This window comes from Glandiceps talaboti, chromosome 10 (genome assembly GCF_964340395.1).
Source record: "Glandiceps talaboti chromosome 10, keGlaTala1.1, whole genome shotgun sequence".
Lineage (NCBI taxonomy): Eukaryota > Metazoa > Hemichordata > Enteropneusta > Spengelidae > Glandiceps > Glandiceps talaboti.
The window spans coordinates 19,935,371-19,955,182 of record NC_135558.1 but is presented as its reverse complement, the minus strand read 5'-3'; the positions used below and the strand labels follow the sequence as shown (position 1 = coordinate 19,955,182).

Genomic DNA, 19,812 nt, shown 5'->3' with positions numbered 1-19,812 from the left:
ACCTCGACTCTAGCCCTACTTGCTCACATGTCTAGCTGTGGCCACTCTTTTTTAACGTCTACTCTTTTCGAGTTATCGTCGTTCTTTTATCCTGGTTATGTACGTGTTTTGATTGTGAAGGTCTTGTTTTTGTGTACTCGTTTAAATTTTTTTATGGCAGACACTATAATTTCCTGACAGGATCAATAAAGTCAACACAGGAAAATTTGGAGGTATGATAAAATGGAACTTTGAAATCTCCTGGTAATGATGTTTGATTAACAAGTAGTGTAGACAAAGGAAATAGGAGGTGTGAGAGATTAGCAGTATGTCTGGAGCGATACTACTAAGTTTGACCCACCAATTTCGAATACACTGTAGTTGGTAACAGTCATGAAACAGGGACAATTGTCACTACATATACAGACTCAGGAGAGAACTATAGGGGTGTCTATGACGCACGCACGCACGTGTACATACGTAGGTACACATGTGAGTGAATGAATGAATGAATGAATGAATGAATGAATGAATGAATAATTCGTCGTTATAAAACATATTTACCATCACTCTATGTGTTTGAATGATAATGTTTTATTTGATATGCGAAAAAAGCAGAAAATAAGCTTTGTGTATAATACTTCATGTCTTGGTTGCTTTGTTTGGCCTATTTCTAAATTTGCAAAAAATATAGTTATCAAAAGGTGACTTTTAATACACGATATTGTCTCATAACTCGCATAACATCTTCACATAGGACAGTCAGTTCCACTTTAATGGTGCCCTTCCAAGACAACAAAAATAGTCACTTCTGATACACTATTAGATAGCTGGTTGTTCTAATGTCGGCTTTAATACACTGTTTACATTCACCTAATGTCCAGTCTTCATATATTCTCTTCGATGTTTCATGTCGTAACATTAGTCATAGTCTGGATCCGTGATTGCACTTCCTATATAGACAGATAAAGTAAAACATATCAAAGGCGAGGATTTCAGTCCCTGGTTATCGTTTGTTATTTACAGAGGGCCAATCTTTTTGTTTGGACCAACTTCAATTCTAGTATTTTTCATTGGAAAAAAAATCATGTTCATTTTAATAGCAAATTTCCATTTTAGTCCTACGATAGATGGTCAAATTGAAAGTCAATAGTCAAAATCTATACAGAATGCTCATCAAATATTGATGCGTGTAAACAAATTGTGTCTCTGTGCACTCACACTATATTTAATCAATCTCATGCACTGCATTAGGAGTGGCCCTATTTTTTATGTAGTTTCTCACTTTTTTATGATAACTTTGGGTCGGTCAGTCGATTTACTTAAAACGGTAAAAAAATCATCATCATGTTCTCAATTTCTCCTTTTCCTCATTTCTAACTTCTTTTTATTGGATTCCTGGTAAAAAGCCTTTTCGAGGCTTCTCTACACAATTGTCATGTTCAACAACTTCCGTCTTGAAAGAAGTGCCTTGTTCGTGAACACATGTAGCCGCCATGACTAGAGATGACGTCGACAGGCCAGACACTTCCGTACTTTTGCCAGAGAGGGCACTGTTCAGCAAATAGTAAGGGTGGGCGAAAACAGTAATTTTTATGTCGCAACCGAAAATTTGGGTCGTTCGGGTAATGAGAAACACAAAAAATAGGGTCACCCTTATGTTTTCGTACCAATAGCTACATACCATAATCTTCACCTGAATAATCAGCAGACCCATCATAATCATCACATTCCAAGTAGTTTTGAACACACTCGCCATTGCCACATCGGACTTCATTGGGGTCACATGAATCTATCGAAAAATATATTAAGTATATATAAGTGTCGTATTATTAAGACGATAACTACCAAATAAAAGACTGAATATGCTCCGTGGATTTGTCTGAAGTGAGAAGGTCGAGTTGGGAAACTTATTTCATTATGAATATACATTGTATTACAAGTAACGAATTGTAACAACACGGTATTTATACAGTAACACTACAGTATCGAACCTTTGTGCCAGGTTTGGTTGAAACCAGTCCATGGACATACACACTCTGAACATTTCCATTATTTAACCTTGACCATAATACTCAAAACCAAAGATCTCATTGGGAAGATCATCATTGATAACACTTAAATGTGCATCTAGGAGGCTTCGCGAGTTAGTCGCAAAAATTGATATTTTATGGCCGCCAGTTGAAGTCACTAATGATTATGATGTGCGTATATGGAGAGTTGTATCTGACATTTGTGACGTGTATGATTGAGAATTACTAATGTATGTCAGAGGTATACATATACACTTAACAAGACAGTCCATTTAACCTTGAAATGGAGACTAATGTCCAGGTATAAAAGGACATGATCTCATTCGACAGTTAGATATTGATAACACATGAGCATATGCTTGTATTAGGTTTCCTGTGGTAACAGCTAAAATATGAATTTTACGACAGAGTCCGCCACAATTAGCGTGGATGTCACAATAGGAAATGGTGTACATATTCACTTTACTCAAGCTATTGATACGTTCAACTAAGCAGTAATAGTCCGAGTTTACGTCAATTTTGCTCTTACCTACAACGTATAGGTGGGATGTTTATGTAGGATATATTGAAGTTAGAATTAGCAGAATTGACCAGCATTGGTCACCCCTAGTTTATTCGCGTTCATGTCAATGAGACAGGGGAAAGGGGCGTTAGAGAATTCTTACTTGCTGTTTATAAAGGGGTATATTGAGATCAGAAACGTTCGGTCTGTCTACCAGGTCATCAGACACATGGAGTCGATGGTTTATCTTGGTTCTGTTTATTAACTTTGAAGAATTGAGCCTAAAGATCGATGATCAAGGTCATACATGTAGATAACACAACACTCAATGTGCGTATGTTTATACTTGAATTGTGTCTATATGAACGAATTCACACATTTATATCTTCTTTATTACCTACTTATTAAAAATATACATTTGTAGACAATATAAATAATACATGTTTTGAGGTAGGTAAACGGAGACCAGAAAAATAGCTACTTGCTAATCAAGTCTGTCTCCTACACTGTACATAAAATTTATAAATGAATACATGACAAAGTATAAAGAGGGGAGTGAAAAACAACAACTAAATATCTATGAAAATATATACATTATGCATCAACATGAGTTGCAGTATATTCATATCAGGTGAAGAAAATCTTTCAGTGAGTTAGGAAAAACATTCCTTGATGATTTGGACCTAACATCAAGAGGTAAGTTATCCCAGTGTAGAGCTTCTGTGTATGACATTGCAAATTTACCTATTTCAGTGTTTACCCTTGGGTTTGAAATATTGCCCTTAATTTTGTGACGTGTATTATAATACTGCTCAGTGCTCAAGCACTGTATTATATATCGGTAGGAATAACTACATACCATACTCTACATCTGAATAAACAGCAGAGTCATCATCACATTCCCAATAGTTTGGAATACACTTGCCATCTGCACACTGGATTCCGTAGGGAGCGCAATCATCTGTAGAAGGAAATTGATATAAGTATCTCCATTTCGTATGTATCTTGCTATTACTTTCAAGGGTAACTTGCTCAAGAGCGATTGCTTTATTGAGACAATTACTATCATTTAAGAATTTTCTCATCATTGCATCAAAATATCTTAAACCGTTATGGGTTAAACGTGGGGTTTAGTTTTTAGCGAAATGCATATATATTAGTTACCCTATTTTGAATAGCATTATAAAAATATATGCTTATCCTATTATTCGATAGAGAGAAACATAACTTGGTAAAGGCAAATGGCTAGGGAATAGTGAACAATCAACATAGATAAGAATTAATAAAAGAAACGGATAAATATCCACATAATACTGTCTTTCATACCATGTTCAAGGCATTTAATGATATTCATATAAAACACTTACCACAGTTCGTCTCATCTGAATCATCATCACATTCAACATACCCATTACATCTCAAAGACAGTGGAATGCAAGTGCCATTGTCACATTGGAATTCGTTGTAGGAACAGTAGTCTGTTGAAAAGAACAGTAAAATATATTTCCACGTCATATGTATGAAGCTGACGACTACCCGATATGAACTGAAAGTGATTTAATTTGTCAAGAGCGAAGGGTAAAGTAAAACCATGTTCATAATTCCACTAGCATTATTATTAGACAATGTTGTCAATAACATCCAAAGCTGAAAGAACTGGCTTAAATGAAAGTGGGTTCAGGTAAAATCATGCATTATCCTAAGTTATTATTTGTATAAAATCACCATTTTCGTTAAATGTAGGAGTCGGTTATTATAGTCAAACATATATACTAATTAACATAATTAGCAGCTTAATCGGCCTTCTCTATTTGAATTACAGGAGAACTTTTAGTTAATGTCCAGCCACTATTTGTTTTAGAACTAAAGATACTATATTCTATAACACCATTCCAAACTATTCTATTGCTGCTTAAAGTGGCATCTGCTCAATTACGCAATATAAGCCCTGATTGCACAATGCATACTAAGTTGGAAACGTCTTTGCGAATATACAGATCAACAGGCACGGTAATGTGACAGAGCCCTGTGACATGCCAGTGCAAGTGTGGAGTACTCGAGGTATTTGCAGAAGGGCTTGCAGTGTTCTCCGCGCCCATACTTTCTTGAGCATAGTGAGTGAAAGTGCAGCCGAAAGCACTGCAAGCACGAGTACAAATACCCCTGAGTAACCACACTGGAACTCACGTGGGACGGGATTCTGTTATTATTACATATTTTTCTAAAACATCAAATTTCCTTAAAATTCATACCGAGCGATCACTCGATTTCGTGTGTAGCGGACGATCGCGTACTCATTTGCATATAATTTGCATGCAGGTACGCAATAACGATTTCGGTATCGCACTGCAGTGGAAATATCACTAGCATGCCCGCGCACTTGTGCAAGTAATCTCTGGTACATATGTAATAATTGCATGTACTGTTATTGTGTGTATGTGACCCAAATAGCATTTAATGGAGAAGAGCATTCTAGCAACCAGGTTTTTCTGTCATTCTTACTGTAATGACTCATTTACTTTTACAAAATCATTACCATAGCCATTAAAATTAAAATACCCCTCAACATGGTAAGTTAAGACAGTAGACAGGGGAGACCTAGATACAACTGATAGACAGGCATAAAATAGTGGGAAAAAATAAATATTAAAAATGCCTACAAGTAATATAATGCTTGATTATTGATTAAACACTGCATGGCATTTAGGTTATTAGAATGAACACATACCGCAATCTATCTCGTCTGAATTGTCACCACAGTCATTGTCATTATCGCATTGCCAGTCGAAGAAAATACATTGGCCATTGGCACATTGGAATTCTTGGTAAAGACATGAATCTGTCAAAGATAAACACATGTAAACTACAATGTATACCCCATATAATAAGAAAATTAACTAGCAGGAAAAAAATAAAGGTGATCTACAATGTCTTCCAGTGAAAATCATTGTCTATCAATAATGCTATTAGCAATATCACTGTACTGTGGCAGATTCTTCATATCGTCCCTACCAGAATTCCAAACACACAAACGCACACAACGATGGAGTTTCCGATTCCGTATACATGACGTTCACACGGATTCGCTGCAATTGCATTGTACGACCGTTATGTATAGGGAACTGAAAACGCCACCCTTTCATACAGTGACAACAAACAATTTGGTCACATGAAGTGATTATGTTTTAGCAAGTTAATGCATGCTAACTACCACAACTTGCTAATTTGCACAATGTTCATTTTCAAAAATAATTGGTATCCTTTTATATTTAGGTTTCTACTTGGTGACACAATACTTAGCAAGCAAGCAATTCCCCTAGAGAAAATCCAAATCGGAGATTTCCAATTAAAAAGATATATTGATTAATATTTCAATAAAGGCACCACATCTCACTTGATAAAATATTTGTGTAACCCAATTTAAAGCCTTAAAATACCAACTGTTGAAAATAACGTCAAAAAATATTCTTGTAGAAAACAATATATATGTATCGTAACTGATATTAAAGTGGTCTTTATTGAAAAAAAAACAGAATTCCAAAGTACTACTATATTTACTCATTTGTTTTCAAATATGATACGAACATTGCAAATAATGAAAATATAGTGATTTTACCACGTAATGTATTTTATATATGTAAAGAGTGGATTTTGACGTCTGACTAATATGCATATTTAAAGATGTTTAACAACTAGAACGAGAAACAGCGAGAGACAAACGGACGGACAGACAGATAGGCAGACAGACAGATGATAGACAGAGAGTGTATAAGGAGATATGTACTTTTGTGTAGTATATTGAATATGTACTTACCATAAGGAGTTGACACTACTGGAGTGGTTGTTGCACTGGGTGCAGTCGCTAGCCCCTTTCCATTTGCTATAAGAAGAATGGAAGCATAACTAAGCGTTCTAGCATTATCACTAAACAATTGCTTAATTCAGCTTTCCTTCGATTCCTCAGAAAATAAAACTGCAAGAACACATTTGACAAAGTCAAAAATCACAATGCCATAGTCTACTAACTGAAAGGTATTCTAGCAACAAGATTCATATGTTACTACAGCAAATTCATATTGTTCTAAAAAATTGAATTTCTTAAAATGTATGCCATATATATACTAATTTACCTAAATAATATGCCAGAATTTTAACCATAGGGTTTTCATATAGTTTAACCCAAGCATTACGTTCCAATCAATTTATTTCATCACACACACACACACACACACACACACACACACACACACACACATAGACAGACAGACAGACAGACAGACAGACAGACAGACAGACATACAGACAGACAGACAGACAGACATACACACAGATATACAATCCCACAGACTCTAATGGACTTAGCTACTATAAGTTTCAAAAGATTGGTTATACATGTCGTGTTATAAAGACAATACATTGCTTACCTGTTTTCACTCCTTTTTTCCCGGCGAGAATACTCCAAAACCTTAAATAATCATCTGTATAGAAGTAAGATATTAAGTTTAAAAAAGCTACAATCACAACCAATTAAATAATGGCGATTTAAGACTAAAACGTAGAAATTGTGTAAGTCTATTAGCCTGCATGCAGTTTTACGTATATGTAAATACAATTAATTTACTGTTTGAAGTCTAGTCGTCGTTCATACAAATGCATTGAAATTTGCAGGCAGTATTTGTAGATGCACTTACAGCAGACACGATTCCATCGCTTCAGATGCAAGGCGAATTATTGTTTATAGAAGAGACAGTTGCAGATATACAATCACAGGATCACAATGACAATGTAAGCCATAACATATATTTAACGGCAAGCTTCCACAACCCATTACTATATATGTCTGTAGGACAGTGTGAATTACTGTACGCATAGCAAATCTAACCTTTACTTACATAGTGGCATTAATTCACAAAGGTCCAGAAAAACAGTTTAGGGAAACAAACCCAATTTTGGTAGCATTTATCATAATGTGCCAATTTTTTTCAGACAACCAAAACTGGTGCACCTTTGTTGCAATGTAATATCAAGTACCGTACGGTTCCTTCAAATTCCAGCTTTTCACTCATATTCATTTTTTAAAACTAAAATCACAATGTTTAGTCATAATTTGCAGTGACTAGAGTATTCTTTATACACTCATGCCTAGAAACATCCAAAGAAAGTTTAAATATCACGTACTCATGAAGACATTTTTAAGGTCAATTACCTTCAAAAGTGAAACGACATCGTTAGACATACAGTGCACATTCTTGTATACCATCCACCGGGGATTGCTTGCTTATCTATACCTAATCCTGCTAAAACACCTGTATGGTGTTAAGATACGACAAGTCTTTTATAATAGACATACATACCACAATCTCTCTCATCTGAACTGTCAATGCAGTCTTCTTCACCATCGCATCTCCAGTACAGTGAAATACACGAGCCACTGTCACACTGGAACTCGTAGTCACTACCATTACAATCTGTCGATATGGAAATCGAAATTGTACGATAGAAATTAGGCAAGGAAAATATAAAAGTTTACCAAACAGTATGAAAATATTGAGAGAAAATTTCAGCGAAAATGTTGAACGATAAATATATATTATATAGGCATTACATATATATATACCCAAACTGAGATTTCACTAAGTTTGTTACAAAATTAGAAGTTTACTATTAAATAAATAAATAAATATAAACAAACTTTATTTATACTGGCTAGTTTTTAGATATATAAAATTAACACTCCCAAGAAGACCAGTGAGGGCCACCCCGCATAGTATTACATTGCTTATTAAGATTTAATTAAAAAACCTTAATATCACCATTTGAAATTTAAGGAAAAAACTTATCACTACCATTAGACTAAAAAGATAGGTAGAAAATCTAAAACTGTCCTGAAAAGGGTTAAGAAGTAAAACACACAGAAGAGACTAAAGTGTAAACTGACAGACAAATTATTCAAAAGATAATGGGAGAAAAGTCAAATGCCTACTAGTCACATTTACACCATTTTAATCATGTTTAAATACTACTCAATAGAACTCAACAGTGCAAATGTTACCATTGATATCTTCATAACTTTAGTAAATTTCATATTTTGACCTTCGTATGTCGTACCTTCAATAAAAGGTAGGTGAACCTTGTTCAAGAGCACGGAATTTATGTCAGAAGTGTATACTTAAGTCAGTTAAGAAAATATAATACATTTCGCACATAACTAGAGTTCGTATTGATTATTAATCAATGTTGTTGGGAATAGTCGTTGGGGCATGGCAACTCCTCCTCATGACTTAATATGGTTTGCATTAATTATTCATCCATACACATACATTATGTAAATTTGGACATAAATGAAAACAAAATGAGTTTACAGTACAGAGCAGAGAGGAGTAGGGCACTTCGAAAGGCACGAGAAAACAAAACAGAGGCTATAGCTACATGTAAGTGCTTCAATTTGCTCTGCGTCTTAGTGTATATTCTGGCTTGGGTAATCCTGTGTGATGTCTACTAAGCTAATTCCCCGAGTGACCCTGTCTACAAGTGGAGATATGATTGTGATTCAACTGGGTGCGGTGGTCAAAGTAACACATACTTACTACAACCTCCGTGTATGTTATATATGTTGCCACCACAGTTATCCCAATAATCACATCCTTTACCGAAAAAAACACACTCGCCATCAGCACAACTGAGTACTTCATAATCAGCACACGTAGCTGTCGAAAAGGAAATCATATATAAGGTATAGAATCGTTAAATGCATCGTTATAGGAGGATTATAATTTCCATGGCGAAAACTAAACATAAAGTTCATTAGTTACTTTCTAGAGATAAAGCAGATTGTTCTCAACATCAGTCCCTTAACGTTCTTGGTCAAAGGAAGCGATCAGCTTTTAGCGAAATTTTAGCGAAATGCATATGCTTTGCCCTAATTTACACATTTAAGACAATTAATGTGTAAATTAGGGCAAAGCATATGCATTTCGCCTTTTCGTTATATCTAACTAGCATGTGATTGAGTGCACAATTATCTGGCAAGGGGTCATTACTCAGAAGTAAATGTATGGGTGACTCTACAGGTATTACATACCTGGCTGGATAGTGATTTCAGTAAGTCTGTTTTTAAACATAACTATATCCTTTTACTACATTATAAGTTTATTTACTGTTTTCAAATAACCTGCAACACTTGAAACTAAATATAGCGGCCGAAGGAAAAGAAAATTAGCCAATTCATTTTGTTTCATTGAACATACAGAAGAGGACAAATGTAAACTGGTAGACAGATAAATAGATAGCGAATAAACAAAAAACAGTTAATGGAATGACAGAAACAACAGACAAGTGCATACTGGACAAATATGAAACTCTTAAATGATGTCAAGCACTTCATAGTGATAAAAAGATAACACGTTGAATATATACTTACTACAGTCTAACACATGTGAATTCCCAATGCAGTCATTCCCGTGTTCACAGTGTTTGCCGTGGAAAACACACGTGCCGTGTTCACAGTCGAATTCATACGAAGCACACGAAGCTGCCGAAAAGAATATTATGTATAAGGTATCTCCATTTCAACAGTACCGTCATGTGAAAACAAAATCTACCAGGATCAATCAGAAGAAAACTAAGAGTGGTCTGGCGGGTTACATTCACAAGAGGAAAGGTGGTCTCACTCCAATACAAATGTATACTTGCACCCTTTCCCCAGGCAAAGCGTGTTAATTAGCATGCAGAAAGCATAACATCCTTGAGTTCTGATAATTCATCCAATACTTACCTGTACAGAGTCTGTCTTGATTTGACCCAGTCGTACATACACACATAGAGTCAGACATACAGATAGCCAGTTCATTCAACACTTCTGCCAAAGCAGACATTGATTCCGATGTGGCGATTTGGTTGAAATAGGCAGTCACCATATAAAATGTCGTAAAGGGTCCTATATGAACACACGATTTAAGAAATCTGATTACTTTGCATTTATCGTACGGGGTGAGCGTATAAAGTTCACTATATTTTAATTTACATTTTCAACTAAGTATTCAACAGCTGTGATAAACAGTCACCATCGTATTTATTGTCAGTGACGAATTTCTTGGCTTTAATATCCCCTCCCACCGATCACTACCATCACACCATCACTACCACCACCACCACCACCACCACCACCACCACCACCACCACCATCATCATTACTAACATGTGTTACTTGTAGCACTGACTATACAATTAAACTTTAAGCTTACAACGTAATTATTAGATAACATGAACAAACTGACCATGGCAGTTTGAACTATTGAAGATCACAAAAGCGTGAAACTCTGAGTTACGACTTGTGACCTGCTAATTCATAGCATCGTAAATCTATCATATAAAAATACATACATACATACATACATACATACATACATACATACATACATACATACATATATACATACATACATACATACATACATGCTTACACACGCACACATACACACGCATACATACATACATACATACATACATACATACATACATACATACAGACGCACGCACACACACATACACATACATACATACATACATACATACATACATACATACATACAGACGCACGCACACATACACACACATACATACATACATACATACATACATACATACATACATACATACATACATACATACATACATACATACATATACATACATACACTTATATAAAGATGCAATTATGTTATAGTATATTGAATACTTACCATAGGATGTTCAGAAGTGACAGGTGTTATAAGAAAGAATGAAAAAAGAAGAATTTAGTGGAATATTAAGTGCTCTTTACAATGCCGAACACAGTTGCAGAGAACCTCTATGTGAATGATTTAATTTTGAAAGGCTAGTTATGTAGAGTAGTTGTTATATACGACGTGTTTCATGTTACCGTAAAATTTATTCACAATCCGTGACTGTGCGGAAAAGCATATCATACATTATTGAATGGTCGGCGTAAAATCACACATTATAAATTAAGAATATGAACAAATTAAAGTTTATGTGTTATTATTATCACATTGTAAACATATCCCTCAAAATCGATAATATTATGTGTAAATAATTGACAATTTATCTTCCAATAAGTATACATCTCGCTTGTTTGTGTTTCATTATACTTGACAGTTAAGTAATGTTACCAATGTTTCTTCTTATACTTTGTGTTGTATAGTTAGTCTAGCTAACTATGTAAATGTTAAACATACCTGTGTCAGAACAAGACACCCCAACATCTTCATAATGTTCACAGTTGTGATAGCCCCATCTTGGATGTGTACATCGGCTGAGGCCACTCTCTTTTCCAACACAATTGAGATTATCAAGCCATATTGTACCATTACCTTCGCCAAAGTAAGCATTACTATGCACTGTTGCCAGCTCACTGTGAAATAATATTAGATTGAGTAATTACAAGCGAAAGTAAAGTCGTTATTTTCACGCGTCATTCGCCCACTTTGATTTGATAGGTTGCATCTATGTACGTCCACGAACACTACACTACATCTAATCACAAAAATATCACGCTGGAACTCGACGAGAAATTTTACAACTTTGAATCATAGGTAACGTTTAAATTAGAACACTATAAATTCTAAAATAATGACATTGTAAATGCAAGACGTATGCAGATTTAAGTCCATATAGTCTAGGTGTTTCATAAACTTCTATGGTCCAAATACAGCCTGTACAAATTCAAAGTGTTCCAGGTTCTTATACAATAGTTGTTAGTAGAAAAAGGTAAGTATTGAAAATTATATATTGAATGGTTATGCATTAATACATTTAGTATGCTAAAAACCGTATATTATTTTGTTTCAATAAATTTAGTTTGTCTTGAAAAACAATAGAAATAACAATACATTTTAAAGTTTATATTCTGACATCTATTATTCGTGTTAGATAGAGAGAATGATCCTTACAATTGTGTTGTATTGCAGTGAGAATGCCACCAAAAAGAACAACTTTTCAAGTTTTTTTATTGCTAGATAGCCGAAAGCGCAGGAGTGACGTATTGAGTAGGCATTTAGTTATGTTATGTGCCTTCTTGTCACTTGAGAGCTTAAAATATTGGTATAATTAAATTCCAGTACACGAGTTCACTTTTGAGTTACGACAGTTTACTCTCTAGTGGCTGAGATTGGTAGAATATTAAGAAATACTAAGATTGGCTTAATTACCCATATCCAAGTTGTCTACAAACAACTACTGCGTCATTCACATCAAAGTTATCGTCACATATAGTTCCCCATTCTCCATTATAGTAGATTTCTACCCGTCCCGCTTTTACATTATCACCATTTACCAGTCGGACATCATTGGCTTGAGTTTCTAAAAATATCAATATTACAATATTTTATTTACATACATACATACATACATACATACACATTTAAGGTTCTCATGTCGCAAATATATTTCAGTTTTCGAAGGTTTTTTAAAGGCTTAGGTCTGTCATCCAAAAGAAGAGTCTTCGCAAAATAAAATAACACCGTGCTTCTCAATTATTAACAGTGTTGATTATTGGTCAATAATTAACCCATGAGTAGTTTAAAGGAAAATGACAGAATAATAAAATACTAATTCTTGCAGTTTTCAAATGGACATTTAAATGCTGATTCTTAATTTATTTCGCAAATTATTATTCGACCTTGAAGAACGTGGTCAGTTACAATTGTCATTATACATACTCAGTCTATATTTCATAGTTGATATAGTCATCTCAATGGAGTCCATACCCACTCACCCACATTGTTGAACATTTCTATTTCAGGTTCATTCAACAAGAGTGGTAATGACAAATATCGAGCTCTTTCAAAAAATATGGACGCAAATTGCTATGTGCGGTATGTATACTTGTACGTGTGTGTACGTGTATGTGTGTACGTATGTGTATGTGTTATTTGTTCAGTGCTTATATAAAAAAAAGTTATTGTCATTTGCCTTTCTTCCCTATATGTTATATTCAAGAACTTAACACTAACTATATAATGATGATAACATAATATTTGTTAAAAATGTATGATAGCATTAATGATAATAATAAATTAATTTCTTTAAAAAAGCCATTAAACTATATATCAGTGCCATTTCCAATGCTGCAAAGGGCAAATCATTATGTTGTAATATCCAGCTATATTTAATGATTGAACTGAAATCAATGTTGATGCATAAAGATGAATATAAATATACCTGTATCAGAACAGGATACCCCAACATCTTCACCATGGTAACAGTCGTGATTGCCCCATCCTCGATGTGCACAGTTACTGAGGCTACTCTCTGTTCCATCACATCCAAGGTCGTCAAGCCATACTCTACCAGTACCTTCTCCAAAGTACGAACTGTCACGAACTGTTATAAACTCACTTTGAAATAATCATAGATTATGTTTTGGGTGATGAAACAAGTATAATTATTATATTGTCACATGCTTAATTTGATACTTTGATTTAATAATTCGCATTGATATATATATATATATATATATATATATATATATATATATATATATATATATATATATATATATATATATATATATATATATACCCGTATCGTACTGTTTAAATGATAAAACTATATATTCTGAAGATATAGAACTTATGAAAACTTCAAGAGAATGCTTTAACTGGATAATAATCAAGTTTTTTGTTAACTTTGACAAATAACCAAGAGAGCATAACTGACCTAATTATGCGTAGATATTCAAATGTTTATTGAGTGCTTACATTGCATGCTAAATACAAAGTGGAATTTAAAGTGCTTTTGTACCAGAATTTGCTTTTGAGTTTAAATGCATTTATAATAAATGGGTATGTGATTGTACGAATGATCAAAGTCTCACCCGTATCCCAGTTTTCTACAAACAACTGCTGCGTCATTCACATCAAAGTTATCGTCACATATAGTTCCCCATTCTCCATTATAGTAGATTTCTACCCGTCCCTCCTCTGCATTATCACCATTTACCAATCGGATATCACTGTCTGGAGGTCCTATCAAATAAATATTACAATATTTTATCTAAAATACATAAAAAAATAATTCATTTAATGTTCTCATGTCGCAAATATATTTCATGAAGAGGAAACTAGTTTTAAAGGCGGGCTGGTTTTTCGAAGGCTTGGATCTGGCATCCAAAAAACCTCTTCGCAAAATAAAATAACATTGTGCTTCTCAATTATTAACAGTGTTGATTATTGGTCAATAATTAACCCATGAGTAGTTTAAAGGAAAATGACAGAATAATAAAATATTAATTCTTGCAGCTTTCAAATGGACATTTAAATGCCGACTCGTGATCATTCTCGCGGCTCGTTTTGACAGCGCCGTAAAAGAGGCAGTGGTTTGCGACGATGACTCTTAATTTATTTCGCAAATAATTATTTGACCTTGAAGTCAGTAACAATGTCATTATACATACTCAGTCTATCTTTCATAGTTGATATAGACATCAACATAGTTGTTATAATATTCTCATTGGAATCCATATCCGTTCACCCACACTTATTGTTGAACATTTTTATTTCAGGTTCATTTAACAAGAGTGGTAATGGTAAATGCCGTGTTCTAGCAACAAATATTGAGGCCATTACGTTATATACGGAGCTTGCAATCCAGACTGAGCATGCTCAGACGCAAAGGACTATGGAATTATCTGTGGTTATCGTAATTATACCTAATCTGAAGCTACCGATAAAATAAACTTCCCACAATGATCTGACTATGAATTCATTATTTGTGGTTAAAAACAATGTAACATTATTGCTCACAATACTATTTGATTAACATTTATTATCACATTTCCTATGATGCAACATTCAACATGGCGGGTTTGCAAGTTCCCTATTGCGTAATATATATATATATATATATATATATATATAATATTTGTGTGGGGTGAGGGGTGTTCTTGTGTATGTATGTATGTATGTATGTATGTATGTATGTATGTATGTATGTATGTATGTATGTATGTATGTATGTATGCATGTTTACATGTGTGTGATTTGTTTATTGACTATATGCGAATTAACTAAGTTATTTATCTGTCTTCCCTCTATACAATTTATTAGAAGTTTAAGTTAACTATATAATAATAATAATTTCAATAATGACTTAAAGCAAAGCCCCTCCGTGTAGAGCCGATGCTTAAAGTAATAATTCTGATAATAAATATATTTCTTAAAAAAACCGCATTACACTATAATTATATCAGTGCCATTTACAACGCTACAAAGGGCACATCATTATGTTATAATATCCAGCTATATTTAATGATTGAACTGAAACCAATGTTGAAACATGAAGATGAATTTAAATATACCTGTATCAGAACAGGATACCCCAACATCTTCACCATGGTAACAGTCGTGATTGCCCCATCCTCGATGTGCACAGTTACTGAGGCTACTCTCTGTTCCATCACATCCAAGGTCGTCAAGCCATACTCTACCAGTACCTTCTCCAAAGTACGAACTGTCACGAACTGTTACAAACTCACTTGAAATAATCATAGATTAGGTTTTGGGTGATGAAACAAATACAAAAATTATTGTGTTGTCACATGCACATATGCACACTTTGATTTAATAAGTCGCATTGATATATATATATATATATATATATATATATATATATATATATATATATATATATATATATATACCCATTTCATACTGTTTACATAATAAACTATAGTACTCATAAATATTTTAAGAGAAAGACTGGATAATTTTGAACCTTTTTTTAAATCAACTTTTGACACAAGAACCGAGCGAGGAAAATTGGCCCAATGGGTAGACATTTTGTTATGTTTATTCGATTGATTTTTGATTGCTAATGTTGCAAAGTGGAATTTAAAGTGCTTCTTTACAAGAATTTGCTTTTTAAGTTTAGTTAGTTTAAATGCATTTGGCTTAAATGTATATAAGCGTACTTAATAATGTAAGAATAAAAGTCTCACCCAAATCCAAGCTGTCTACAAACCACTTTTGCATCATTTCTATCAAATGTATCATCACAAACTGTTCCCCATTCTCCATAATGGTAGATTTCCAAACGTCCTTCGTTTCCAATATCACCATTTACCAACCGGATGTCATTTTCCGGGGGTCCTATGAAAATACACATCGATCATAATATTTTTTTTCTAGACTTTTTCAAACTCCAAGGTCTAAATTTTGATACTCAAGAAATTCATTTTTTTCATGGAAGACTTAGTTGTGTTGTCGAAAAAAGCTTCTTAATATTTGCAATAACAACGCTAATCATTGGTCATTAGACCATCATTTGCATGTTTTACGAAAACATATTGAATAATAAATGGTCAGATTCATTGAACTTGATTGGCGTTATGTATGCGTTCAATCAACTACAGTGCGAAAAAGTATATCATACAATATTGAATGTGTGGCGTAAAATCACACAATATAAATTAAGAATATGAACAAATTAAAGGTTATGTGTTATTATTATCACATTGTAAACATATCCCTCCAAATCGATAATATTATGTGTAAATGACTGACTATTTTTTCTTCCAGTAAGTATACATCTGACTTGTGTGTGGATCATTATACTTGAAATAGTTTAAGTACTGTTTGTAATGTTTCTTTGTATACAATGCATAGTAGGTAGTCTAGCCAACTCTGTGAATGTAAAGAAAAATACCTGCGTCATAACAAGACACCCCAACATCTTCATCATGGTGACAGTTGTGATAGCCCCATCTTGGATGTGTACAGCGGCTGAGGCTACTCTCTGTTCCATCACATCTGAGATTATCAAGCCATATTGTACCATTACCTTCGCCAAAGTATGCACTGTCACGTACTATTGCCAGCTCACTTTGAAATAATATTAGATTGAGTAATTACAAGCAAAAGTAAAGTCGTTATTTTCACGCGTCATTCGCCCACTTTCATTTGATAGGTTGCATCTATGTACGTCCATGAACACCACACTACATCTAATCACAAAATATCACACTGGAACTCGACGAGAAATTTTACAACTTTTAATCCCAGGTAACGTTTAAATTAGAACACTATAAATTCTAAAATAATGACATTGTAAATGCAAGACGTATGCAGATTTAAATCCATACAGTCTAGGTGTTTCATAAACTTCTATGGTCCAAATACAGCCTGTACAAATTCAAAGTGTGCCAGGTTCTTATACAATAGTTGTTAGTAGAAAAAGGTAAGTATTGAAAATTATATATTGAATGGTTATGCATCAATACATTTAGTATGCTAAAAACCGTATATTATTTTTTTTTCAATAAATTTAGTTTGTCTTGAAAAACAATAGAAATAACAATACATTTTTAAGTTTATATTTTGACATCTATTATTCGTGCTAGATAGAGAGAATGATCCTTACAATTGTGTTGTTTTGCAGTGAGAATGCCACCAAAAAGAACAACTGTTCAAGTTTTTTTAATGCTAGATAGCCGAAAGCGCAGGAGTGACGTATTGAGTAGGCATTTAGTTATGTGGTTTCATGTCACTTGCGAGCTTAAAGTATTGTTATAATTAAATTCCAGTACACGAGTTCTCTGTTAAGTTACGATATTTTACTTTCAAGTGGCTGAGATTGGTAGAATATTAAGAAATACTAAGATTGGCTTAATTACCCATATCCAAGTTGTCTACAAACAACTGCTGCATCATCCACATCAAAATTATCGTCACATATAGTTCCCCATTCTCCATTATAGTAGATTTCTACCCGTCCCGCTTTTACATTATCACCATTTACCAGTCGGACATCATTGGCTTGAGGTTCTATAAAAATCAATATTACAATATTGTATTTACATACATACATACATACATACATACATACATACATACATACATACACATTTAAGGTTCTCATGTCGCAAATATATTTCAGTTTTCGAAGGTTTTTCAAAGGCTTTGGTTTGTCATCCATAGAACCTCTTCGCAAAATAAAATAACATCGTACTTCTCAATGATTACAGTGTTGAATATTGGTTAATAATTAACCCATGAGTAATTTAAAGGAAAATGACAGAATAATAAAATACTAATTCTTGCAGCTTTGAAATGGACATTTAAATGCTGATTCTTGATTTATTTCGCAAATTATTATTCGACCTTGAAGAACGTGGTCAGTTACAATTGTCATTATACATACTCAGTCTATCTTTCATAGTTGATATAGTCATCTCAATGGAGTCCATACCGACTCACCCACATTGTTGAACATTTCTATTTCAGGTTCATTCAACAAGAGTGGTAATGGCAAATGTTGAGCTCTTTCAACAAATATGGACAACAATTGTTATGTGCGGTATCTGTACGTGTACGAGTGTGTATGTGTATGTGTATGTGTATGTGTATGTGTATGTGTATGAATGTGTGTATATATGTATGTACGCATTGAGCGTGAAACTCCGAGTTACAACCAAGCACCTCAAGTTCAAACCAACCTACTTTGATTATTCCCGCCCTGCTTACCCAAGCATCGAGCACTCTATTCTACGAGTTTGATACTATTTACTATGTATGTATGTATGTATGTATGTATGTATGTATGTATGTATGTATGTATGTATGTATGTATGTATGTGTGTGTGTTATTTGTTTAGTGCTTATATGAAAAGTAATTGTCATTTGCCTTCCTTCCCTATATGTTATATTCAAGAACTTTACACTAACTCTATAATGATGATAAAATAATTTTTATTAAAAATGTATGATAGTATCAATGATAACAATACATTAATTTCTTAAAAACCCATTCTACTATATATCGGTGTCATTTCCAATGCTACAAAGGGCGAATCATTGTGTTATAATATCCAGTTATATTTAATGGTTGAACTGAAATCAATGTTGAAACATAGAGATGAATATAAATATACCTGTATCAGAACAGGATACCCCAACATCTTCACCATGGTAACAGTTGTGATTGCCCCATCCTGGATGTGCACAGTTACCGAGGTTACTCTCTGTTCCATCACATCCTAGGTCAACAAGCCACACTCTACCAGTACCTTCTCCAAAGTATGATGTGCCACGAATTGTTACAAACTCACTTTGAAATAATCATAGATTGGATATTTAGGTGATGAAACAATTACAATTATTATTATCTTGTCAAATGCACACATGCACACTTTGATTTAATAAGTCGCATGTATGTATGTATGTATGTATGTATGTATGTATGTATGTATGTATGTATGTATGTATGTATGTATGTATGTATGTATGTATTGTATGTATGTAT

The 19,812-nt window shown here is 33.8% G+C and overlaps 1 protein-coding gene across 2 annotated transcripts in view; it reads right to left on the bottom strand.

The window, feature by feature from the left end:
* Positions 1-586: 586 nt before the first annotated feature.
* Positions 587-19,812, bottom strand: part of LOC144440867 (scavenger receptor cysteine-rich domain-containing protein DMBT1-like) — a 22,825-nt gene continuing 3,599 nt past the window's right edge. Inside the window, exons 4-23 of one of the 2 annotated variants that reach the window (XM_078130302.1) lie at positions 19,442-19,617; positions 18,185-18,335; positions 17,218-17,393; positions 16,511-16,661; positions 15,872-16,047; positions 14,390-14,540; positions 13,735-13,910; positions 12,723-12,873; positions 11,751-11,926; positions 10,289-10,372; positions 9,935-10,045; positions 9,102-9,221; positions 7,869-7,982; positions 6,939-6,992; positions 6,329-6,394; positions 5,243-5,353; positions 3,882-3,992; positions 3,374-3,475; positions 1,676-1,771; positions 587-932 (exon numbers count right to left, since the gene is read on the bottom strand). In XM_078130302.1, coding sequence (XP_077986428.1) covers positions 901-932; positions 1,676-1,771; positions 3,374-3,475; positions 3,882-3,992; positions 5,243-5,353; positions 6,329-6,394; positions 6,939-6,992; positions 7,869-7,982; positions 9,102-9,221; positions 9,935-10,045; positions 10,289-10,372; positions 11,751-11,926; positions 12,723-12,873; positions 13,735-13,910; positions 14,390-14,540; positions 15,872-16,047; positions 16,511-16,661; positions 17,218-17,393; positions 18,185-18,335; positions 19,442-19,617 — 2,485 coding nt within the window. In that variant the 3' untranslated portion in view covers positions 587-900. Of the gene's footprint in view, positions 933-1,663; positions 1,772-3,373; positions 3,476-3,881; positions 3,993-5,242; positions 5,354-6,328; positions 6,395-6,938; positions 6,993-7,868; positions 7,983-9,101; positions 9,222-9,934; positions 10,046-10,288; positions 10,373-11,750; positions 11,927-12,722; positions 12,874-13,734; positions 13,911-14,389; positions 14,541-15,871; positions 16,048-16,510; positions 16,662-17,217; positions 17,394-18,184; positions 18,336-19,441; positions 19,618-19,812 lie in introns of both variants that reach the window. The other variant, XM_078130301.1, reaches the window with a different exon arrangement.